Source organism: Drosophila willistoni, assembly GCF_018902025.1.
Source record: "Drosophila willistoni isolate 14030-0811.24 chromosome XR unlocalized genomic scaffold, UCI_dwil_1.1 Seg143, whole genome shotgun sequence".
In the NCBI taxonomy this organism is placed as follows: Eukaryota; Metazoa; Arthropoda; class Insecta; order Diptera; family Drosophilidae; genus Drosophila; species Drosophila willistoni.
This window is the reverse complement of record NW_025814056.1, coordinates 686,623-703,636: the sequence shown is the minus strand read 5'-3', so window position 1 is coordinate 703,636 and position 17,014 is coordinate 686,623. Positions and strand designations below refer to the sequence as shown.

Sequence of the window (17,014 nt, the reverse complement as noted above, 5' to 3'; positions counted from 1 at the left end):
CTTCGACAAGAGGAACCACCAGCAGCCGCAGCACCATTTCGATCAGCAGCAACAGCAGCGGCGGTGGCGGCGGCGGCAGCGACGCAACAGGCGACGCAGGTAATGTCGATTTGCAATGGCTTGGCTTGGTTTCGTTTTGTTTCCTTGGTTGTTTTTTTTTTTGGTTTTTGGTTGAACAAGTCAAGCTTGTTTTCGTTCTCAGCTCGATCTTGTGGCAAATGGAACTTGCTCAGTTGAAATGCGAACTTGGCGAGCGCAAGACACAACCGTCGGCAAAATAAGACACGACAGAGCAAAACAGAAAAAAAAAACAGAAGCAAATCGTTAACGAATTTATTTTATATATGTATATACCTATATATATATACTTGTTTTTTTTTTTTGCCTATGCATTGAGTCGAATGCTTTGACACCATCATAATCAAATTAACACCCACGCACCCACAAAAACGAGAGAGAGAGAGAGAGAGAGAGAGAGCGATCTTACATTAGCTGTGATTTGCATAATTAACGCTAATCAAAATTTTCATTGTATGCGCCTCGTGTCCCGTGCCTCGTCTCGTGCCTTACCCCGTCAATCCCTTTTTAAACTTTTTATAATCTATGAGCGATTGAGTCTGTGTGTGTGTGTGTGTGTGTGTGTATTAATGAAACAATTGTGCAAGTGACAAAAGTTAAATAACAATATTTTTTTAAGTGTGAAATAATTTTTTCTCAACGTAACCCAAAAAAGATTATACAAAGAGGGGAAGCGGCAGAGAAATAAAGAAACGAAGCACAATGATCACCATGAACGAACTGGTGGATCTGCGGATGCAGCAGCATCTGGCCCATGAGATCTATCGTCAGCAGATAATGCAACGTATTCCAGGTGAGTTGGATATCAAACATACACACCACATAAAATGAATATACAATTCAAAGATTACTCATACGCACCGTATAACTCTTATTCAGTTCATTAGCATTAATGGATCGTTAACATGGACGGTTTAAGAACATATTTTCGGGAAAGGCTGTTGTTAATATATCGAGATTTTCGTCTCAGTAATCTCAGTAATCAGGATCTATCGAAATGCACGACTTCTTCGAAGACTTACTCTTTGAAAAAAGCCAGAAATTATTCCAGAAATTAATATTTCGTGTGGTGTCCAGACCCCCTGTCTCCACCCATGTGTCCGACCATGATCGTTATTGTATATATTTGGCAAACTTTGTCATTTTCTTCAATTTAATCGTCATCGTCGTCGTCTGTCTTATCTGTTTGAGGTGAACTCGAGGCGTTATTTGATTGACTTCGAACGCGCGAGCGACTTTGATTCATAATTTTTATGATCGATCATAAAGCTTTGCTAAAACAATGAATTTTTATTTAAAGAATGCAAACAAATTGTTGTACCCATCAAATTACGGATTTACATTACAACAATTGCAATTAGTTCTTAATTACAACAAAATCGAAACGGTTAAACATTTATAATACCTAAACATTAAACAATATTTCGAAATGGAAAAACATTGATTAAGTACAATATGATTCAAAGGCCTAATTCGTTAATGCCTGAGGAAACTAAGAGACCCCTTTAAAATGTCATTCTTGTAGTATTCAGAAAATCTTATTTCGCTCTCTTTACACTTCTAATTACTCTTTTTGTGAGGCGACAAAGTCTATATAATTTTTTTAAACGATTTTGATAAAAAAAAAAAAAAAACATCTCATTCGATGGGGCAATCAATTCCCTTAATGTAGAGCAGATCTTCTTAGAGTTTTAAGACGTAGGGTCAATTCAAACAAAATTTTAAAAATGTGTTTTATTGTTTTTCAAAATTCACTTTTGAAAAAAAAACCAACGTTAAAGCCATGTCTACATAATTTACGGTACATTATCTCAATAGAATGTCCAACTTATAGCTATAAATTTAAAGGCTTTACCAACGCTTTTTAAAAATCGGAATGTAAGATCGGAAAATCTTTCCCTTTTGCCCTATATATATTACTAGAAGTTTCGATAATTACGGGTTAGAGTTTAAAGTTTTCAGTTTAGTCTCTCAAATAAAAATTCGGTCCTGAAAGGGTTAAATTTTTTAATATCAGCCTTTGCAAGAAACAACAACAAAAGACGAGCTCAGAAAACATAATTCGTAGTTTCGGTTATAATGGTTGATTTGTTAAAATATTTTTTTTAGCTGTTTTACAATAATTTTAAAATGTATTGAAATCCAAATATTGCATAGAACCGAAACATAATATTTGCAAAACGCATTTAGGAGCCTTAGTAGTTTCGGTTATAACGGTTAATTTGTTAAAAGATTTCTTTTAGCCCCCACCCTATTAATTTTAGAATGTATTGAAACTTAAACAAAGGATAACTATTATCACATACATTCAGACTTTTGGTAACAACGATTAAACTAGAGTTAAAGAGTGTTATTTATGGATTTTGTTCTTGCAAACAATTTGTCAATTTGTTCATCTCAATATTTAAAAGATCTAAAAAACATTACTAAGGTACTCATCTTGAACATTTCGTTAATTGATTAAATGTTTTAAGTACTCTATTCTGAAATTTAAATTCTTTGCATATCGCATAGTTTTTTTTTTTGCTTTATAAAGCGCAATTTGACACACAAATTCCTTTTCTTATTAATCAATAAACATTCGTGATTTCTCAATAATATGCCGTAAACGTGATTCTTGTTGATCAACGCAATTCAATTTTGTATCTCTTTGGTTGTTTTTGGATTCTATAATCGAATGAAATGAAATCAGCATGAGATGATGATGAAGAGTATTTCTAGAACTATTTAACACCTCCAATTTGGTTGAAAACTGTGACTCTAATGTTTATACAATCTTTTGACAATTTCTAAAATTTCATCAACAACAATACATTCAATTTCTATATTTATTAGATCCATTTCCCCCAATTCTGCCCATAGCAATGCCACGTCACGTGATAATGCCACCGCGTGTCACATTACCCGGCGTTGAGATGACATTGCAGAATGATGATCTATGGAAGCAATTTCATCAAATTGGCACAGAGATGATTATCACAAAAAGCGGCAGGTAAGTTTTTGATGTATAACATGGAGTTGGGGGGGAAAATTGAGGAGGTGGAGGAGGAGGAGGAGGACAAACATAGAAAAATCGAATGATGCATTAGCACGAAAGTGAAAAATAATACACATAGAAACGTAGTAGGGCAAAGAAAACACACAATTGAGTGACGATTGTAGAGAGCCGGATGCCGAATGCCGCCGACGACGACGACGACGCCGCCGCCGCGGATGAAGTTGAAGATAATCATAGGCTAGGGCTAGGCTTGGCTTGGGATAGGGATAGGAATAGGACTTGTTGGGCTGCTGTTAAATGCTCATTAGATGCAGGCGCCTGCAAATTGTTTACAGCGTTGTCGCGACAACAATTTTCACAGGCAAACAAATGCGGAAGGATGGAAGGATAGATGGATGGATGCCGAATGGATGGCAGAATGTGAAAATATGTGTGTTTCTTTTTTCGCTTTTCCGTTTTTCCGCTTTTTCTTTTTTTTTGTCAGGTACACTGACTGGAAATTCTCTTCGTTCATTTTCCCTTACTATCTAGAGCGAGGCGTAAAGTGAACAAGTTCAGTGTCACTTTGCGTGTCCACCAGAAAGCAGATAGCTCGAAATCAAAGCCATAGCGCTTAACAATTTAGCCTAGATAGCCTAAAGATACATCTATAAGAGAGATGCACGTTCAATCCCATCTTGCATGTTGTATCTATCAGATGATCAGTATGTAACAACTACCTAAAAGTGTCCGGCACTTGTTCAAATGTGCGTAAAGTGGCGTCATCGTAATTTATTGTAGGCCGACTATGGACGCAGAACGCAGTGGGACGTCCACTGGGTTCGACTGTCGGCTTTCCTTCTTCTTCTACTCGTTTGTGTATTTATATGTGTGTGTGTGTGTGTGTGTGCCCTGAATGCTGGCATAAATCTTAGCGTCAAGGATACTTTGTCGTCATCTTTGTTGCTTTTAGCGTTTTTATTGTGGCGCCTGTCTGAAGGCAACGGCAAAGGCAGCAGGCAGAAAAGAAAAAACCAACAAACCCGAATTCAAAATTCGAAATGCAGGTTCTTTTATTCTGCATTCGATGGCACAGTGTAAGTGTGTGTATCAGTGAATGTGTGTGTGTGTGTGTGTGTGTATCTTGGGTAACTGTCGTATCTGTCGGATACGTGAGCGCATGCCGCGTTGACAATGACCACAGCTTGTCGACAGATACGAGCAATTTCACACTTGTCTCCCATGCGCACGAGAGAGATGCCCAACTGGCGATAAGCATTTTGGTCAGACAAGCCTATTAACCAAAACTTTTGGGGCTCCCAACCCCATAACCAACCACTTCTTCTTCTCCGAAAATGAACGTCGACGATGAAGACTCGTATCATTTATGTTATTTAGTACTCATACTACCTATATAATACACATAACTACTCGTATATACATATAGTTATATGAATTATTCATTAAAATTTTTTATTTTTATGTCTCAAAAATGTTTTATGACCCCAACCATGCAACTGTGGAACAGATTTCTACTTCTACTATATACGCCCCGAATGCAATCGATTTGAATTTTTAATGATTAGGCGCCAGAGTGCCACCGTATGCAGAGAGTGATCCCAACCGTATAGTATAGGAGGCCCATGGGCCACCACTTGGTGGCGCTCATAAAAACTAATTAGTTGCTTGTCTGGTTTTTTCAGTCTTGCCACTTGTGACCCATTGAAACATTTTGGGTGGTAAAAGCGCAGACGACCATTAAAGATAGATGATAGAACAAAGCGTATCATTTAATGCATGAGTTTTGGCTTTTGGGTTTTGGGTTTTGGGGTTTTTGTTAACCCAAAAGAGAAGTTTAATAAAATGACTTTGTCACGATGCTTTTAGTGTGTGGGCCACAGGAGAAGGGTCACATGGCTACCTAAAATGTTGTGTTACGTTCAAGACATAGCCATTGGATAAATGGATGTTATATTTAAGAAATGAATCACCCACAATCTGCGGCGTTTAAAACAATATAACCAATGCCCCGAATTGAGGCGGATTAGATAATGGACAGTGCCGGATTAGCAAATCCTACGGAAAGCGCTTTTTTTGATTACTAAAAATACCAAAAATAACTACACAAGGTTAAATTGACAAAAGAAAAATTAATTTAAAAAAATTCTGAAAGTTCTTCAAAACTCTTAGCTTTGCGTATCTGTAACTTTGTCCAATTTTAAAAGATTTTCGAAAATAATATCTCATTTAAATGCTTTTAAATTTCAATTTGGTATGTATATATAACGCCACAATTATCAAGTCATTTCAAGTGAATAATTCGTGTAGTTATTTGAAAAATTCATGTCTTTATTTTCAAGTTCAAATGATGTTCTTCAATCTACATTTAAATATCAAAAACTAAATTTTTTGTAAATTTTCGCAAAAAATCGTGATGGGATGCATATTACGATGTTTTCGAAAAATCGTATCGAAATTAATTATGTCAAATATTCAAGTGTTTAATGCCATTTTATAATATTGTAAATTGCGATTGAACTGAGATATAAGTTTTTGAAAAAAATGGGTAAAATCACAAAAGATTATTTTAAAAATAATCTCAACAATTTTCTCAAATAACTTTAATTTTGTAAATCTGTCTATCAATTTTCAAAATTCATATATCACTTATTAACTTATTAGTTTGCATTGAAACCTCGAAAACTAAAGTTTGACGGATTTTTAGTTAGAAATTGGCTAAAATATGATGTGTAAAAACTCTTATCAAGTAAAAATATTGTCTTTGCGATTCATTTTTGGACCGATTTTCATCCCTGCACAGTGGAAAGTGATCTTTTAATCTGCATTGTGACGCCGAAAACTTAAATTTAGGCCCCGCGCTGTCTTAATCCGGCACTGGATGCGCCCTTGTCCCTTTATCGAAGCCCTTATTTGTCTGTCCTTGCACCTGCTTAGCGCCAACCTTGCATGCCGTCAAATGCCCAAATGCCCAAATGCCCGAATGCCCAACATGCTCTCGTTCTCCTCCATCCATCCATCCAGCCAGTGCTTCTGGGTTAATTATGCAGACGCGCCAAAGATATCGATCTTAACAAATCGTTTGTCAAAAATGCACGAGTCAGAAGAGAGAAGAGACCAAAAAAGGCAAGAAACATGTTGCCAAAAAGCAAAAAAAAAAAAAAAAAAACCAACAACAGCCAACAAATTGAAAATGAAATTCTAAACCACACAAATGTCGAAATATTTCTCTCTCTCTTGTCTGTGGTCTAATGGAATTTAGCCACAAATAAACCCAAAGAGAGGTGGAAGGGGGCAAAACAAAAAACAACAACCCAGAAAAGGAACCAAGCAACCAAATTAAATGTAAGCAAACCAAAACGCCACAAAGTTCAATTAATTAATCATCGGTGCGTGTGGAGAAATACAAAAAAAATAAAATCATTGCCAAAAACAAGGAACGAATCACTTGTGCCTCTCTATCTCTCTCTGTGTCTCTCTCTCCTTGTCTCTCCCCGAGTTAAGTTGCGCGGCGGCTGGCGCCAAGAGCCGTGACCACCTGCTGTGCCTGTGGCAGGGTTTCTACTCCGAGATCCTTGTTAGCACAGAGTAAACGCAGGGCAAACGATCTCCATAACGATCCTACAATTCTCCGATTGTCCCTCTCACTCTCACTCTCGCTCCCTCTCTTTCTTACTGTCTCTATTTGTCTTGGGCTAAGAGGCTAATTATATGGCGCATGAAACAAGCCCAAGAAAACTCACAATTAAATATTTGTTACGCCCACAATACAATAATAGTTTGGGAGAAGGAGGAAGGTAAAGGTTGTTAGGGAGTCCTCTTTGATTTTCCATGACTATATTTGAGTATTTGTTTTTTGTTCTCGATAAACATGAGATTGTTTTCTTGAAATTTTCCTGCATTTCCTTCTTCTTTTTTCCTTGTAGACGCATGTTTCCTTCAATGCGATTGAGTGTTGCCGGCCTGGATGAGGAGACCAATTATTGTGTTCTGTTGGAAATGGTGCCCATTGGCGATTGTCGTTACAAATTCTCTGGCTCCCAATGGGTGCCAGCCGGTGGAGCCGAACCACAGAGTCCTCAGCGCATGTATCTACATCCAGATAGTCCGGCCACTGGAGCCCATTGGCAGGCTCAACCGATACTCTTCAATAAGGTTAAATTGACCAATAACACATTGGACAATAGCGGACATGTAAGTCAAATTAAAGCTTTGATCTTGTCTCCAATTACAGTTTTACTCTCCCTCTCCCTCTCTGTCTCTCTTTCTTTATCTCTCTCTCTCCCTTGATCTCCGTGTAGATTGTCTTGGCCAGTATGCATAAGTATCAGCCGCGTCTGCATGTCATACGCACCGCTGATCTGGCGCAAATACCTTGGGCCCCACAACAGGCTTTTGTTTTTACCGAAACTGAATTTGTTGCCGTGACAGCATATCAGGTAAGTGAAAGAGGAAGCCCAAGACGGGGAAGAAATAAACATAGCATAGTCAAAGGGGTTAAATGTATCTATGTACGTCCGTCCGCTTTTTGCCAATTCATTGAGCATTGAGTGAGTTGAGTGCACTAATTGGTTAATTTTCGGCAAACGTCGATCGCTCACGCCATGGGTAGCTTGGCCAATGTCTTAAATTAGCATGATACGCCCTTTGTCTAGGTTAAGGATTGAAAATTGAGGTCCGAGAGGCAGGCAAGAAGTCATCAGTTTTCTCTGTGTTGTTTTAGGAAGTTGGATAGCCACATCCTTGTAAATTTGAGCGCCTTGCTGTGTTTTTGTCTAGGTCTAGGCCCATTGACAGGCGACGCCAGTCAGCCAGTCAGTCAGTCGACGCAGTCGGCTTCTAATTAGCGTCGTCACAAAGTTGTCAAGTCATGAGAAGGATGACGGAGGACGGAGGACGGAGACGACGTTGAGGGCCACTTTTCGACTTTCGACTCTCTGGGACTGGTGTCAAGTGGCTCTGTTACTTAACGCCAGCTACTGGACGCCAGTTTCCAGTCATTCGCCTTGTCTCTCACTCTTTAGAATCGTCATATTTCACGCAATCTTGTCAACTGTATTTCTTTCGTTTCGTATCATTTCGTTATGTGATTTTTTTTTTTTTTCTTTTCTGTTTCTCTGTTATTTTGGATTTTCACAGAACGATCGCATCACCAAGCTGAAGATCGACAATAATCCGTTTGCCAAGGGCTTCCGCGAAACTGGACAATCGCGCTGCAAACGCAAAATGTCTTCATCGCCAACGGATGAAGATCAAGATCAGACGCAATCGCAGTCACAGACAGGAATTGGTATGGGTATAGGTATGGGTATGGGCATGGGCATAGGAATGGGTATGGGTATGGGAACGGGTTCGGGTTCAGGTTCGCTTGACATGTCGCCAACGAAATCGAGCGAACAAACAGCAAACAGCGATCTGGATGGGCCGCAAATTAAGCGCCTGAGATCAAATGGTTCCGCCAGCTCCTTATCATCATCGCTGGATGGCAATGGGCAAGAGACTGGCGCCAGTTCCAGTTCTCTTGGTCTCAGTTCACCTCCACCGCCGCCGCCTCCACCGCCATCGTCCTCGTCGTCGTCATCATCAACAACAACAGCTTCGCTGCCCCCCATCTTGGGTCACCGCAATTCCAGTGTCTTTATGCAGCATTTCCAACAGAATATGCAAAGCCTATTGCGACCTTCACTAGTGGATTTGGCCTGCACATACCTTGGACGATCCCCTCATCATCATCATCAGCATCATCATCGTCATCAGCAGCAAGAGTATAATGGAAATGTCCCCCTACAATCGCCCCTTTATCCATCCGCGTCCATTTTGCAAGCTGCTTTACCTTCACTTCCTGCGCTGCATACATTGCCGCAAAGTCACATTTCCGGTGAAGCAATATTGCAGCAGCAGCAGCATCAGGCATCATCAGATGAATCAGTGACAGATGAACTAGAACTGGATGTGGGCAGCGAAGCAACAGAAGATACAAGAACAGCAACAACACCAACTCCGATGCCCGCATTGCCGCAATCATCTGCCGGAGATCTGCCACCGGAGCCACCTTCAACTAAGAGGAAAGGTTTCAGCATTTCAGCCATTTTGGGTGGCAGCAGCTAATGATGAATCGATCAACTGCACTTCTTTGCCTATTTCCCTTCCTTTCTCTTTCTGTATCTTTAATTTTTTTTTTGTTCTTGAAATAAGAAAACTTGTACAAATACATATATTCAGTTAAGCAAGGCCTGATACAAGTTTAAGACTTTTTTTTTTTAAACTTATATTCTTTTTTTTTTACTACCTAGTTTTTTTTATAGTCCTAATTCATTAATGTTTAATGTCGAAATGATTTTAAAATAAATTTTAAGTTTGATAAGTCAAAATCACAAATGATAACAAAACAAAGAAATATTTAAAAATATAATCGAGATCTGCTCACAAACTATTGTATTTTAATTACGGAAAAGGATTCAAGGAGATTTCAATGAAAATCGGTAATCAAGTTTAGTCTAGATCTACTTTAATGCTATGCGAAAATTTAATAGAGTCCTTAGAGAAGTCACCCGAGCAATGTCTAAGTCCCTGAGCCTTTCCACTCCTTGGACTCTCTGTGGAAAAGTAAAAGTCAAGCTCATCTCTATCGGATTCTTAGATTACAAATCAATGAAATACGGTAATAAAGTCGGGTCCTTGGGGACTAACATGGCTTGGAATGTCACTCTGTGAACTCCAATTTATTGAAGTATGGAAAAGTCAGATTCTCAGATCATATCAACAAAGGTTGAAAATTCATTTTCTAGATTTACTTCAATGCTGATGTAATGTTCTGATGTTTATAGTAAATGTAAAGTGCATCATCAGTTTTGTGAAATTAAATTTTTGATTGGCTAATTATGGTCGTATAGTTCTACGACTACTTACTAACCTGCTGCTTTCAACTTCAAAGCCTCAACGCCCACAGTTTGCTGTAGGTAAATGAACATGTTGCTTGGTGGATGGCACGAACAACAGTTGGCATTATCATTGGCCCATCTATAGACAGAGACGCAGACGTAGACGTAGACGCAGAAGAAGTTAAATCACAACTTCCGCTAGACATTAATCCCAACCAATTTACAAGATAAACGCTAGAATTTCAACAACATCATCAGCAGCAGCAGCAGCAGCTTCAGAGGCAATGCAGCATCCATTAGCCACACACACAAGATGGGAGACTGCCAACGAACGACTAAGGGCATGTAGGAAGGGAGGGAGGGAGGGAGGGTCCCTACTGAACTGGCCAGAACATAATTTGTTTGCAATTAAATAGCTCGACAAGGCATGAAATTCGGTTGCAGCCCTCCTACTACTACCACTACTCACTCTCTGCATTGGCAATGGCATCCCTAGAGAGTCATAGGGACTGTAAAATATTTATGAAATGGGCAGAGACTGAGACGAAGCAGAAAAAGAAAAACACACAAAAACATAGAAAATAGACAATTTGTTATGTAAGTTGTCTGTGGATCTGTTGTTCTATGTTAAATCTTTAGCGCAAGAGAGCAATCTACCATACGGAACGAACGGAGCCAATGATGAAGTTTACGATGACATGCGTCACCACCCACGTCTCGACGAAAGGGAAGCAGTGCGACCAACTCCAGTTGGCGATGCCAAGGGATGATGCTACGGAAAGGAATGAAAAGGCGTGTGCGTGCAGAAGTCAGACAGACAGACGGACAGACGGACATCGTCTGGGCCCATCAGGAAAACAAACAACCATTTCAATTTACCACCACATCGATTTGAAAATGTTCTCCTTATTGTTCTTGCCCAAGGGACTGCGGTTTTATAGAGTCGCATTTAAAACTAATTTACCTACATTATGGATCACAAATATGGCGAATAGCAGACCCTGAGATACCCTCTAACCAATCGAATGATGGAACTTAAGGTGGATCGTTCTTGTGTTCTTGATACACCAATCCACGTGACTATGACAACTTCTAGAAAACATCCAAAAATTGAAAAGAGTCGCCAAGAACTTGACGGAAAAGGTCTGGATTCAAGCAGTGTTTTCTATTAAGCGAAGCAAACTTTTTAAAGTCCTTTGGTGGCAAGCCTGTTGTGCGGACCTTTTTACACAAATAAACATTCGAAAATGGAAAGTGTTATTAGAATTGTACATTCTCAATTGAATTGAAGTAATGGTATGCTGCTGCCGGCATGGATAACTTGATAGGATATCCTTAAATTAAATGGATGTAATTCTGATTCTGACCTCATTCAGAATTTTGGGTTTTTAGATGATTTTGATTTTTTACACGGCCGCCATGTTCAAAAATGACAAATTTTTTGGGCTTGTTTTTGAAGCTCAAAAAAATATGGTCAAGGACTATTAGAAACTGTTAAATAAATCCTAATCTGATGCTTACTTTAGATTAAGAAAAGCGATTGTAATTTGATGGATTTTTGCTGCTTCCGTAATGAATTTTCTTTTGCAATTCTTATTAATCATAATCTTATACTTCGATTTGTTTTTTAAATGTTAATTTCGTTTCAACCAAGAATTATGTCTATATTTTAATGTAATTAAGTCGATTGAAAGCAGTTAAGAAGGTTGCTTAAATATACAACGCGTGTCATCTCAATATGCCCAACTTAGTCTAGGAGACAGTTTACAGGGTATAAGAAATAAGAAATTCAAACGGGTGACAGATGTCGATCGTGGCCTCGACTCCTCCTGTTCCTCCTGTTCCCTGTTTGCCATTCCCCCTTTTCTGTGTGTATCTTCCCTCTGTGTGTGCGTGTGTGTGTGTGTGTGTGTGTGTGTGAGTGTGTGTTGACAGGCGCAAGGTTGTTGTAAGTGTAAGTGCATTGGATGCCTCATTAAATGGTTGCCAATGGCTTGGCAGATGTCGCAGGTCTTTGGGATAATTAATGCATTCTGGCTGTTGCTTTTTACGCTCAGCCACATTTCATTTTCGTTTAATTTTTATGAAATTAGATACACTTTGCTCTTGCAACATTTTTTGTTTTTTTTTTTGTTGTGTAAACAATACATTTTTGGGGTTGTTGGAGAAGTGAGGGAAACAAGTATTTCTTCTAAATGAAAGATAATTAGTTTTATATATATAGGGGGGGGGAAATGTAAGAGGGAGGGCGGTGCTAATGAGTTGGAAAAGCATTTTACAGTGACGCGCACGCGTTTCTTTTCGGCCCACCCTTTCCCCATCTCCCCTTTCCATTCACTACTGAAATATATAAGGTTCCATTTCATTTCCTTCATTTTCTTAGAGGAGGAGAAAAAGAAGAAGAAGGAGGAAAAGGTACAGAGAAGACAGACCTGAAAGCCACACAAATCCTATACCCTGAAGATCGGCCCCGATCTTCGATCCTTTTGTGTCAGTGTCTGTATGCGCCCGGCGTTAAGCAAACACAGTAGAGTCCTGGTAGGAACAATGCGAGTGGTACTTGAGTTTTTATTGTTGGCCATGCAAATATATTGGTGGCCAGGAGAATGCAACAAAGCAAGGCAAAAAGAATGGTAACTGCTTCCTCTTTTCTCAAAAGGCATGTCGCCGGTGCCAAGCCATAAACTGATTCATTTGGCCAAAAGATGGGCTCATTCTCTACCTCTCCCTCTCTAACGGTCTACCTTATTTAAGCCTTGCGGGTCTTTAAACTAGAGCAGAGAGCAAAGATCTATCAGCAAGAATAGGCAATGCAAATGAGCTCACATGTGGGCCAAAATGGCCTAAACCTATATGAATTAGGATCACTTGTGGGTTGGGTATGGGTTGGTACAATTAACAAAGCGTGTAATTTCTCAAACCTATCGTGTGAACAATGGCACAAACAATTAGAGGATAATGAAAATCACCCACACACACACACACACACACACATAGTCTACCTACACGTATGTATGTTATGGATATGCAGATCATTTCTTTCTTTCATCTCATATGTTAGAGAGAAACAATTAAACCAGAGCACACACAAAGGCCGTCGTCAAGTACGTATGCCTATATCCTTTTGAGGTTTCAGTTTCAATATCCTCGACCTGGGCATTGTCTATTTGTCTTTGTGTTTACAAGCCTATTGAGTGCAAAATGCAGCAACATATTGTTTTGCCATATAATTTGCATATATATTTATTTATCTCCCATCCTCCTTTAAGCAAAGAAGAGGGTAGCGGGCCTTACTTATCTTAGCCCTTAAACGTATGAGACATATGTACATACCTGTTGATAATATTCGAAAAGGTAACCACAAGATTTCCACACAGCTTTCCCCGATCAACCACTTCAAGTGAAAAGGATAGAAAAGCCATTTGCCTAAAGGGCAAGAGAAATGGTCAATGTGATTGCAAACATGGCTTTTTTCCAAAACGAAAGATATTATATTAAGCATTTTAGTATAGATAGGAAATAGAAAATCTTTGACCACCCGCTTTTAGAGCGGGGAGCAGATATTTTTGTTCCATGTTCATTTATTTACCACAATTTAGTTCTGAGCGAAATGGGATAATCTGACTGAATTTGAAAACTGGAAAATATCTTTAATCAACAGTTTGGCATTTATCCTAAAAATAAACTCATAAACTTTGTGGGGTAACTCACCTTCAACTGGATATACTCACGATAGTTAGTTGGACATACCTTTTGACAGTTGAAGTAACTCATCTTAACGGCGCACAGTGGGGCCTTCTGGCATTTAGCATTGCAAAAATCATAGCGTCTAAACCAATAAAGCGATTTCAAAAATTTAAAAAGCATATGATAAAGAATACCTTAAGCTTCAAAATGAATGTTTGTCAAAAGTGCTGGGTGTTTGTGGTGTTGTAATATTCAAGGTCAAAGTCAGAAAATATTTCCAAGCATGTTTTTCCTTTAAAAATCGAATCGAATCGGATCGAAACCCGGTTTTTTTCAATCACAAATGGAATTTAACATTGTTTTAGACGACTTTAATGTTTTAATTTGATTTTTTAACATAATTACAAAAAGAAAAGAAAAATTTTTTTTAAATTTTTTTTAAGTTAATTTTGAAAATTTGCTATTGGTGGCTGATTTTCTTCATTTTCATTTTCAATATTTACATCAGTATCTAATAAACTCAACATTTCGGGACTATAGTTGCTATTTTCCAAATCCTTTCGTGATCGCACGTGTCTCAGTGATGCAATAAATGGGTCCGAAGAGGCTGCTAGCATGTTAAAAAGGTCTTCATTTTGTCTAACACGAGAAGTTTTTAATGTATTAGTGTATCTGAACCTTTTGTAGTCCTTGTTTTTACATTCCTGTGCTTCTTCGGATAGCTCTCCAATTGGTAAACACTAAAATTCTATTAAATCCTTTACGTGAGCCAAAATCCTATGTAATGTTAAGGTAAGTTTTTTTTTGCGGATACAATTCAGTCAAAAGTTGAGCAGTTTTTTAAGTGAATTCGGCAAATTTTTCACCATTTACAATTTCCTTGAAATTTTTAACATTCAAGATAACAGCCAACCTTTTAATGATCTATTGACTAATCTCTGTTATTAAAAATGTGATTTTATTTTTCCAAAGCAGGTAATTAGCAATCTAACGTTGCAGAAAGGCAAATATATAACCAGTTAGTATTTACAAAACAGCATTACGCAATGTTATCATTTGAATACAAAGAAGCTATAGGCAAATACGCATGCGCTCTTCTTCTTCCTTATACCTTGCAGCGCATTTTTTAGGCGAGGTTACCTTAGTTTAATGGCTTCTGCTTCGGTGTCGCAGGGCTCCGCATATTGGGACCATATACATCTGATAGGTAAATATTTCACCTACCTAGTGTATGTAGTCCGGTATTGATACTCGTTGAGTCTAGTTTTTTTCCATCAAAGTTCAAAAAATGCCAATATTTATTTAAATTTAATTTAAATATTTAAATTTATGAAACATGCTATTAATAAAGAACATACTTTTCAGATAAAACCCAAAAATCCAAGATCGATTGTTGAAATCGCCCAATATAAAGTTGCGATTTTTTTTTAAAATTATCATTTTTTCCTTTTCACTAAAAATGTCTCAACTTTGGGCGCCTCTAGCACCCATAAATCTCAACCGATTTCAAAAATTTTTCGGATTCATAATCTCTGAAGTATTTCCTATCGATTGCATATATAATTTTTGCCAAACGCGATCATGAAAAAACGTTTTTTTTGCAACGCTATCCGAGCAGAGGCCCAACTGTGCGGCGTTAAGTGTCTCCAAGTTTTTAGCTATACATAATATTGTTAAGTATTAGAGAGAGATTACATTTGGCTAGGGTTACATTATTGGCTTAGTCGTAACCCTGATTTTTGTTGTCGATATTCTCCGACAACTGCCTATCCACATCTCTATGGATCTGCTGTCAATTTGACAAAGTAATATTCATAGTTACTTTTTGTTTCTGAAAATGAGTGTCACTATAAAATCGTCGAATACGTCGACAATGTCCATGGACGATTTTACTTTAGTGAATTCCAATTCCAATTCAACATGGAGCACGCTTAGCGAAATTGCTGTAAGTAGGAGGAGGTAAATATATTTTCAGCCCGAAATTGAATTGCTTATTCTATACTATAGACGGAGCCCAACGACTCAAAGGATCCTGTGGATCTAAGTAAAATTGATCGGAAGCCGTTAAGTAAACATGAGTTTACAGAATTCTGGATTAATTTGGTCCAAGAGCAACAAAAGATTGAGGAGCACGACATAGATGGGCCTACAGAGACGGATAATTGGTTTCTCGATAAATATTTTGATGTGGACGATTCGAAAGAGACAACTAAAAAGCTGCAACCCGAGAATGATGACCTTGATGTAGGAAATAATTGAGAGTTTTGATGAAAAAAAACTATCTATCTATTTAATTTACTTTTCACCATCCATATATGTAGATGGATGCTATTTAAGGTCTGCCATGCCCTGAAGTACCGATTGAAAACAATTTAACCAATATTCAAAAGGAGTAATAAACTGATTATTCAAAATGCTAAATAATGACTATCTCTAGTTTTTGGGAGAGAGAGAGAGAGAGAGAACGAGAGGGAGGAGGAGGGGTTAGAGTTAGAGCGAAACATATCTAAGCAACTGTCTATCAAGAAGACATAATATCACCAACGTAGCCAAAAAAGAGACAAAAACAAGAGAATGGGAACCGAACGACTCCAAATGATTTCATTGTGCTGCCGATAAAATTGTCGCCAGCGAAATATGTGGCCCATGACTTTGATTTTGGCCGCCACAACATTAATTTCCAAGGAAATTACACATACAGGAAGGGAGGGAGCAAGCTCCTCTACTCTGCTCCTCCTCCTCCTCCGAAAGAAAAAAAAAACTAAAAACTTTGCTTATCTCCGCTCAAATATCTCCGAGCCCCAAACCAGGTCGTTCGGTGCTCATTTGACTTTGACATGCAAACATTTGTGGACTGTGGACGGTCGTTGGTGGATGGCGAATGGTTGGGACTTGGGACTGGGCCTGGTCTTAGGCAGGCTCCCCCTTCTAAATGAGAATTCAATAAATTTTAGCACAAAACAAAAAAAACAAGCCTGCAGCAGCTTCGGGCTCCAGTCGCAATCGCACAATGAGCAGTCCCCCCAAGCCTCACCCCCATCGCAACCCTCATCCCACTTAGGCCCACCAATCTACCTACCAACGAGCCGACGTCGTTAGTCTTTTGGCGACGTTTAACATGAATATGCAGTGTGGCTAATGTGGAGCCCATAAACACTTCCAGCGGCAACATGAATGGCCCGGACCCCCTGCTCCACCCCCCCTCCCCACCTGTATCCGGACCACAAGACCAAAAAACAAAAAATAATAACAACAAAACAGATGTTTGTATTCGTGCTACTAAAACAGGTTGTTGCTACAGCTACGTGTGTGGGTATCATCATCCTTATCCCGCGCTCTCTCTCTGTCTCTCTCACTCTCTCTCTCTCACTCT

General features: G+C 38.7%; 2 protein-coding genes across 2 annotated transcripts; both read left to right on the top strand.

The window, feature by feature from the left end:
- Nucleotides 1-621: 621 nt before the first annotated feature.
- Nucleotides 622-9,262, top strand: LOC6646332 (T-box transcription factor TBX20). The gene is made up of 5 exons (XM_047011818.1): nucleotides 622-871; nucleotides 2,914-3,070; nucleotides 7,000-7,267; nucleotides 7,375-7,512; nucleotides 8,213-9,262. Exons 1-5 carry the CDS (start codon nucleotides 781-783, stop codon nucleotides 9,179-9,181), a joined length of 1,623 nt encoding a protein of 540 aa, XP_046867774.1. The 5' UTR covers nucleotides 622-780; the 3' UTR covers nucleotides 9,182-9,262.
- A 6,138-nt stretch (nucleotides 9,263-15,400) lies between these two features.
- LOC111519095 lies at nucleotides 15,401-16,059 on the top strand. The gene is made up of 3 exons (XM_047011923.1): nucleotides 15,401-15,586; nucleotides 15,649-15,885; nucleotides 15,963-16,059. The coding sequence occupies exons 1-3, from the start codon at nucleotides 15,479-15,481 to the stop codon at nucleotides 15,975-15,977; spliced, it is 360 nt and encodes a 119-aa protein (XP_046867879.1). The 5' UTR covers nucleotides 15,401-15,478; the 3' UTR covers nucleotides 15,978-16,059.
- Nucleotides 16,060-17,014: the final 955 nt, after the last annotated feature.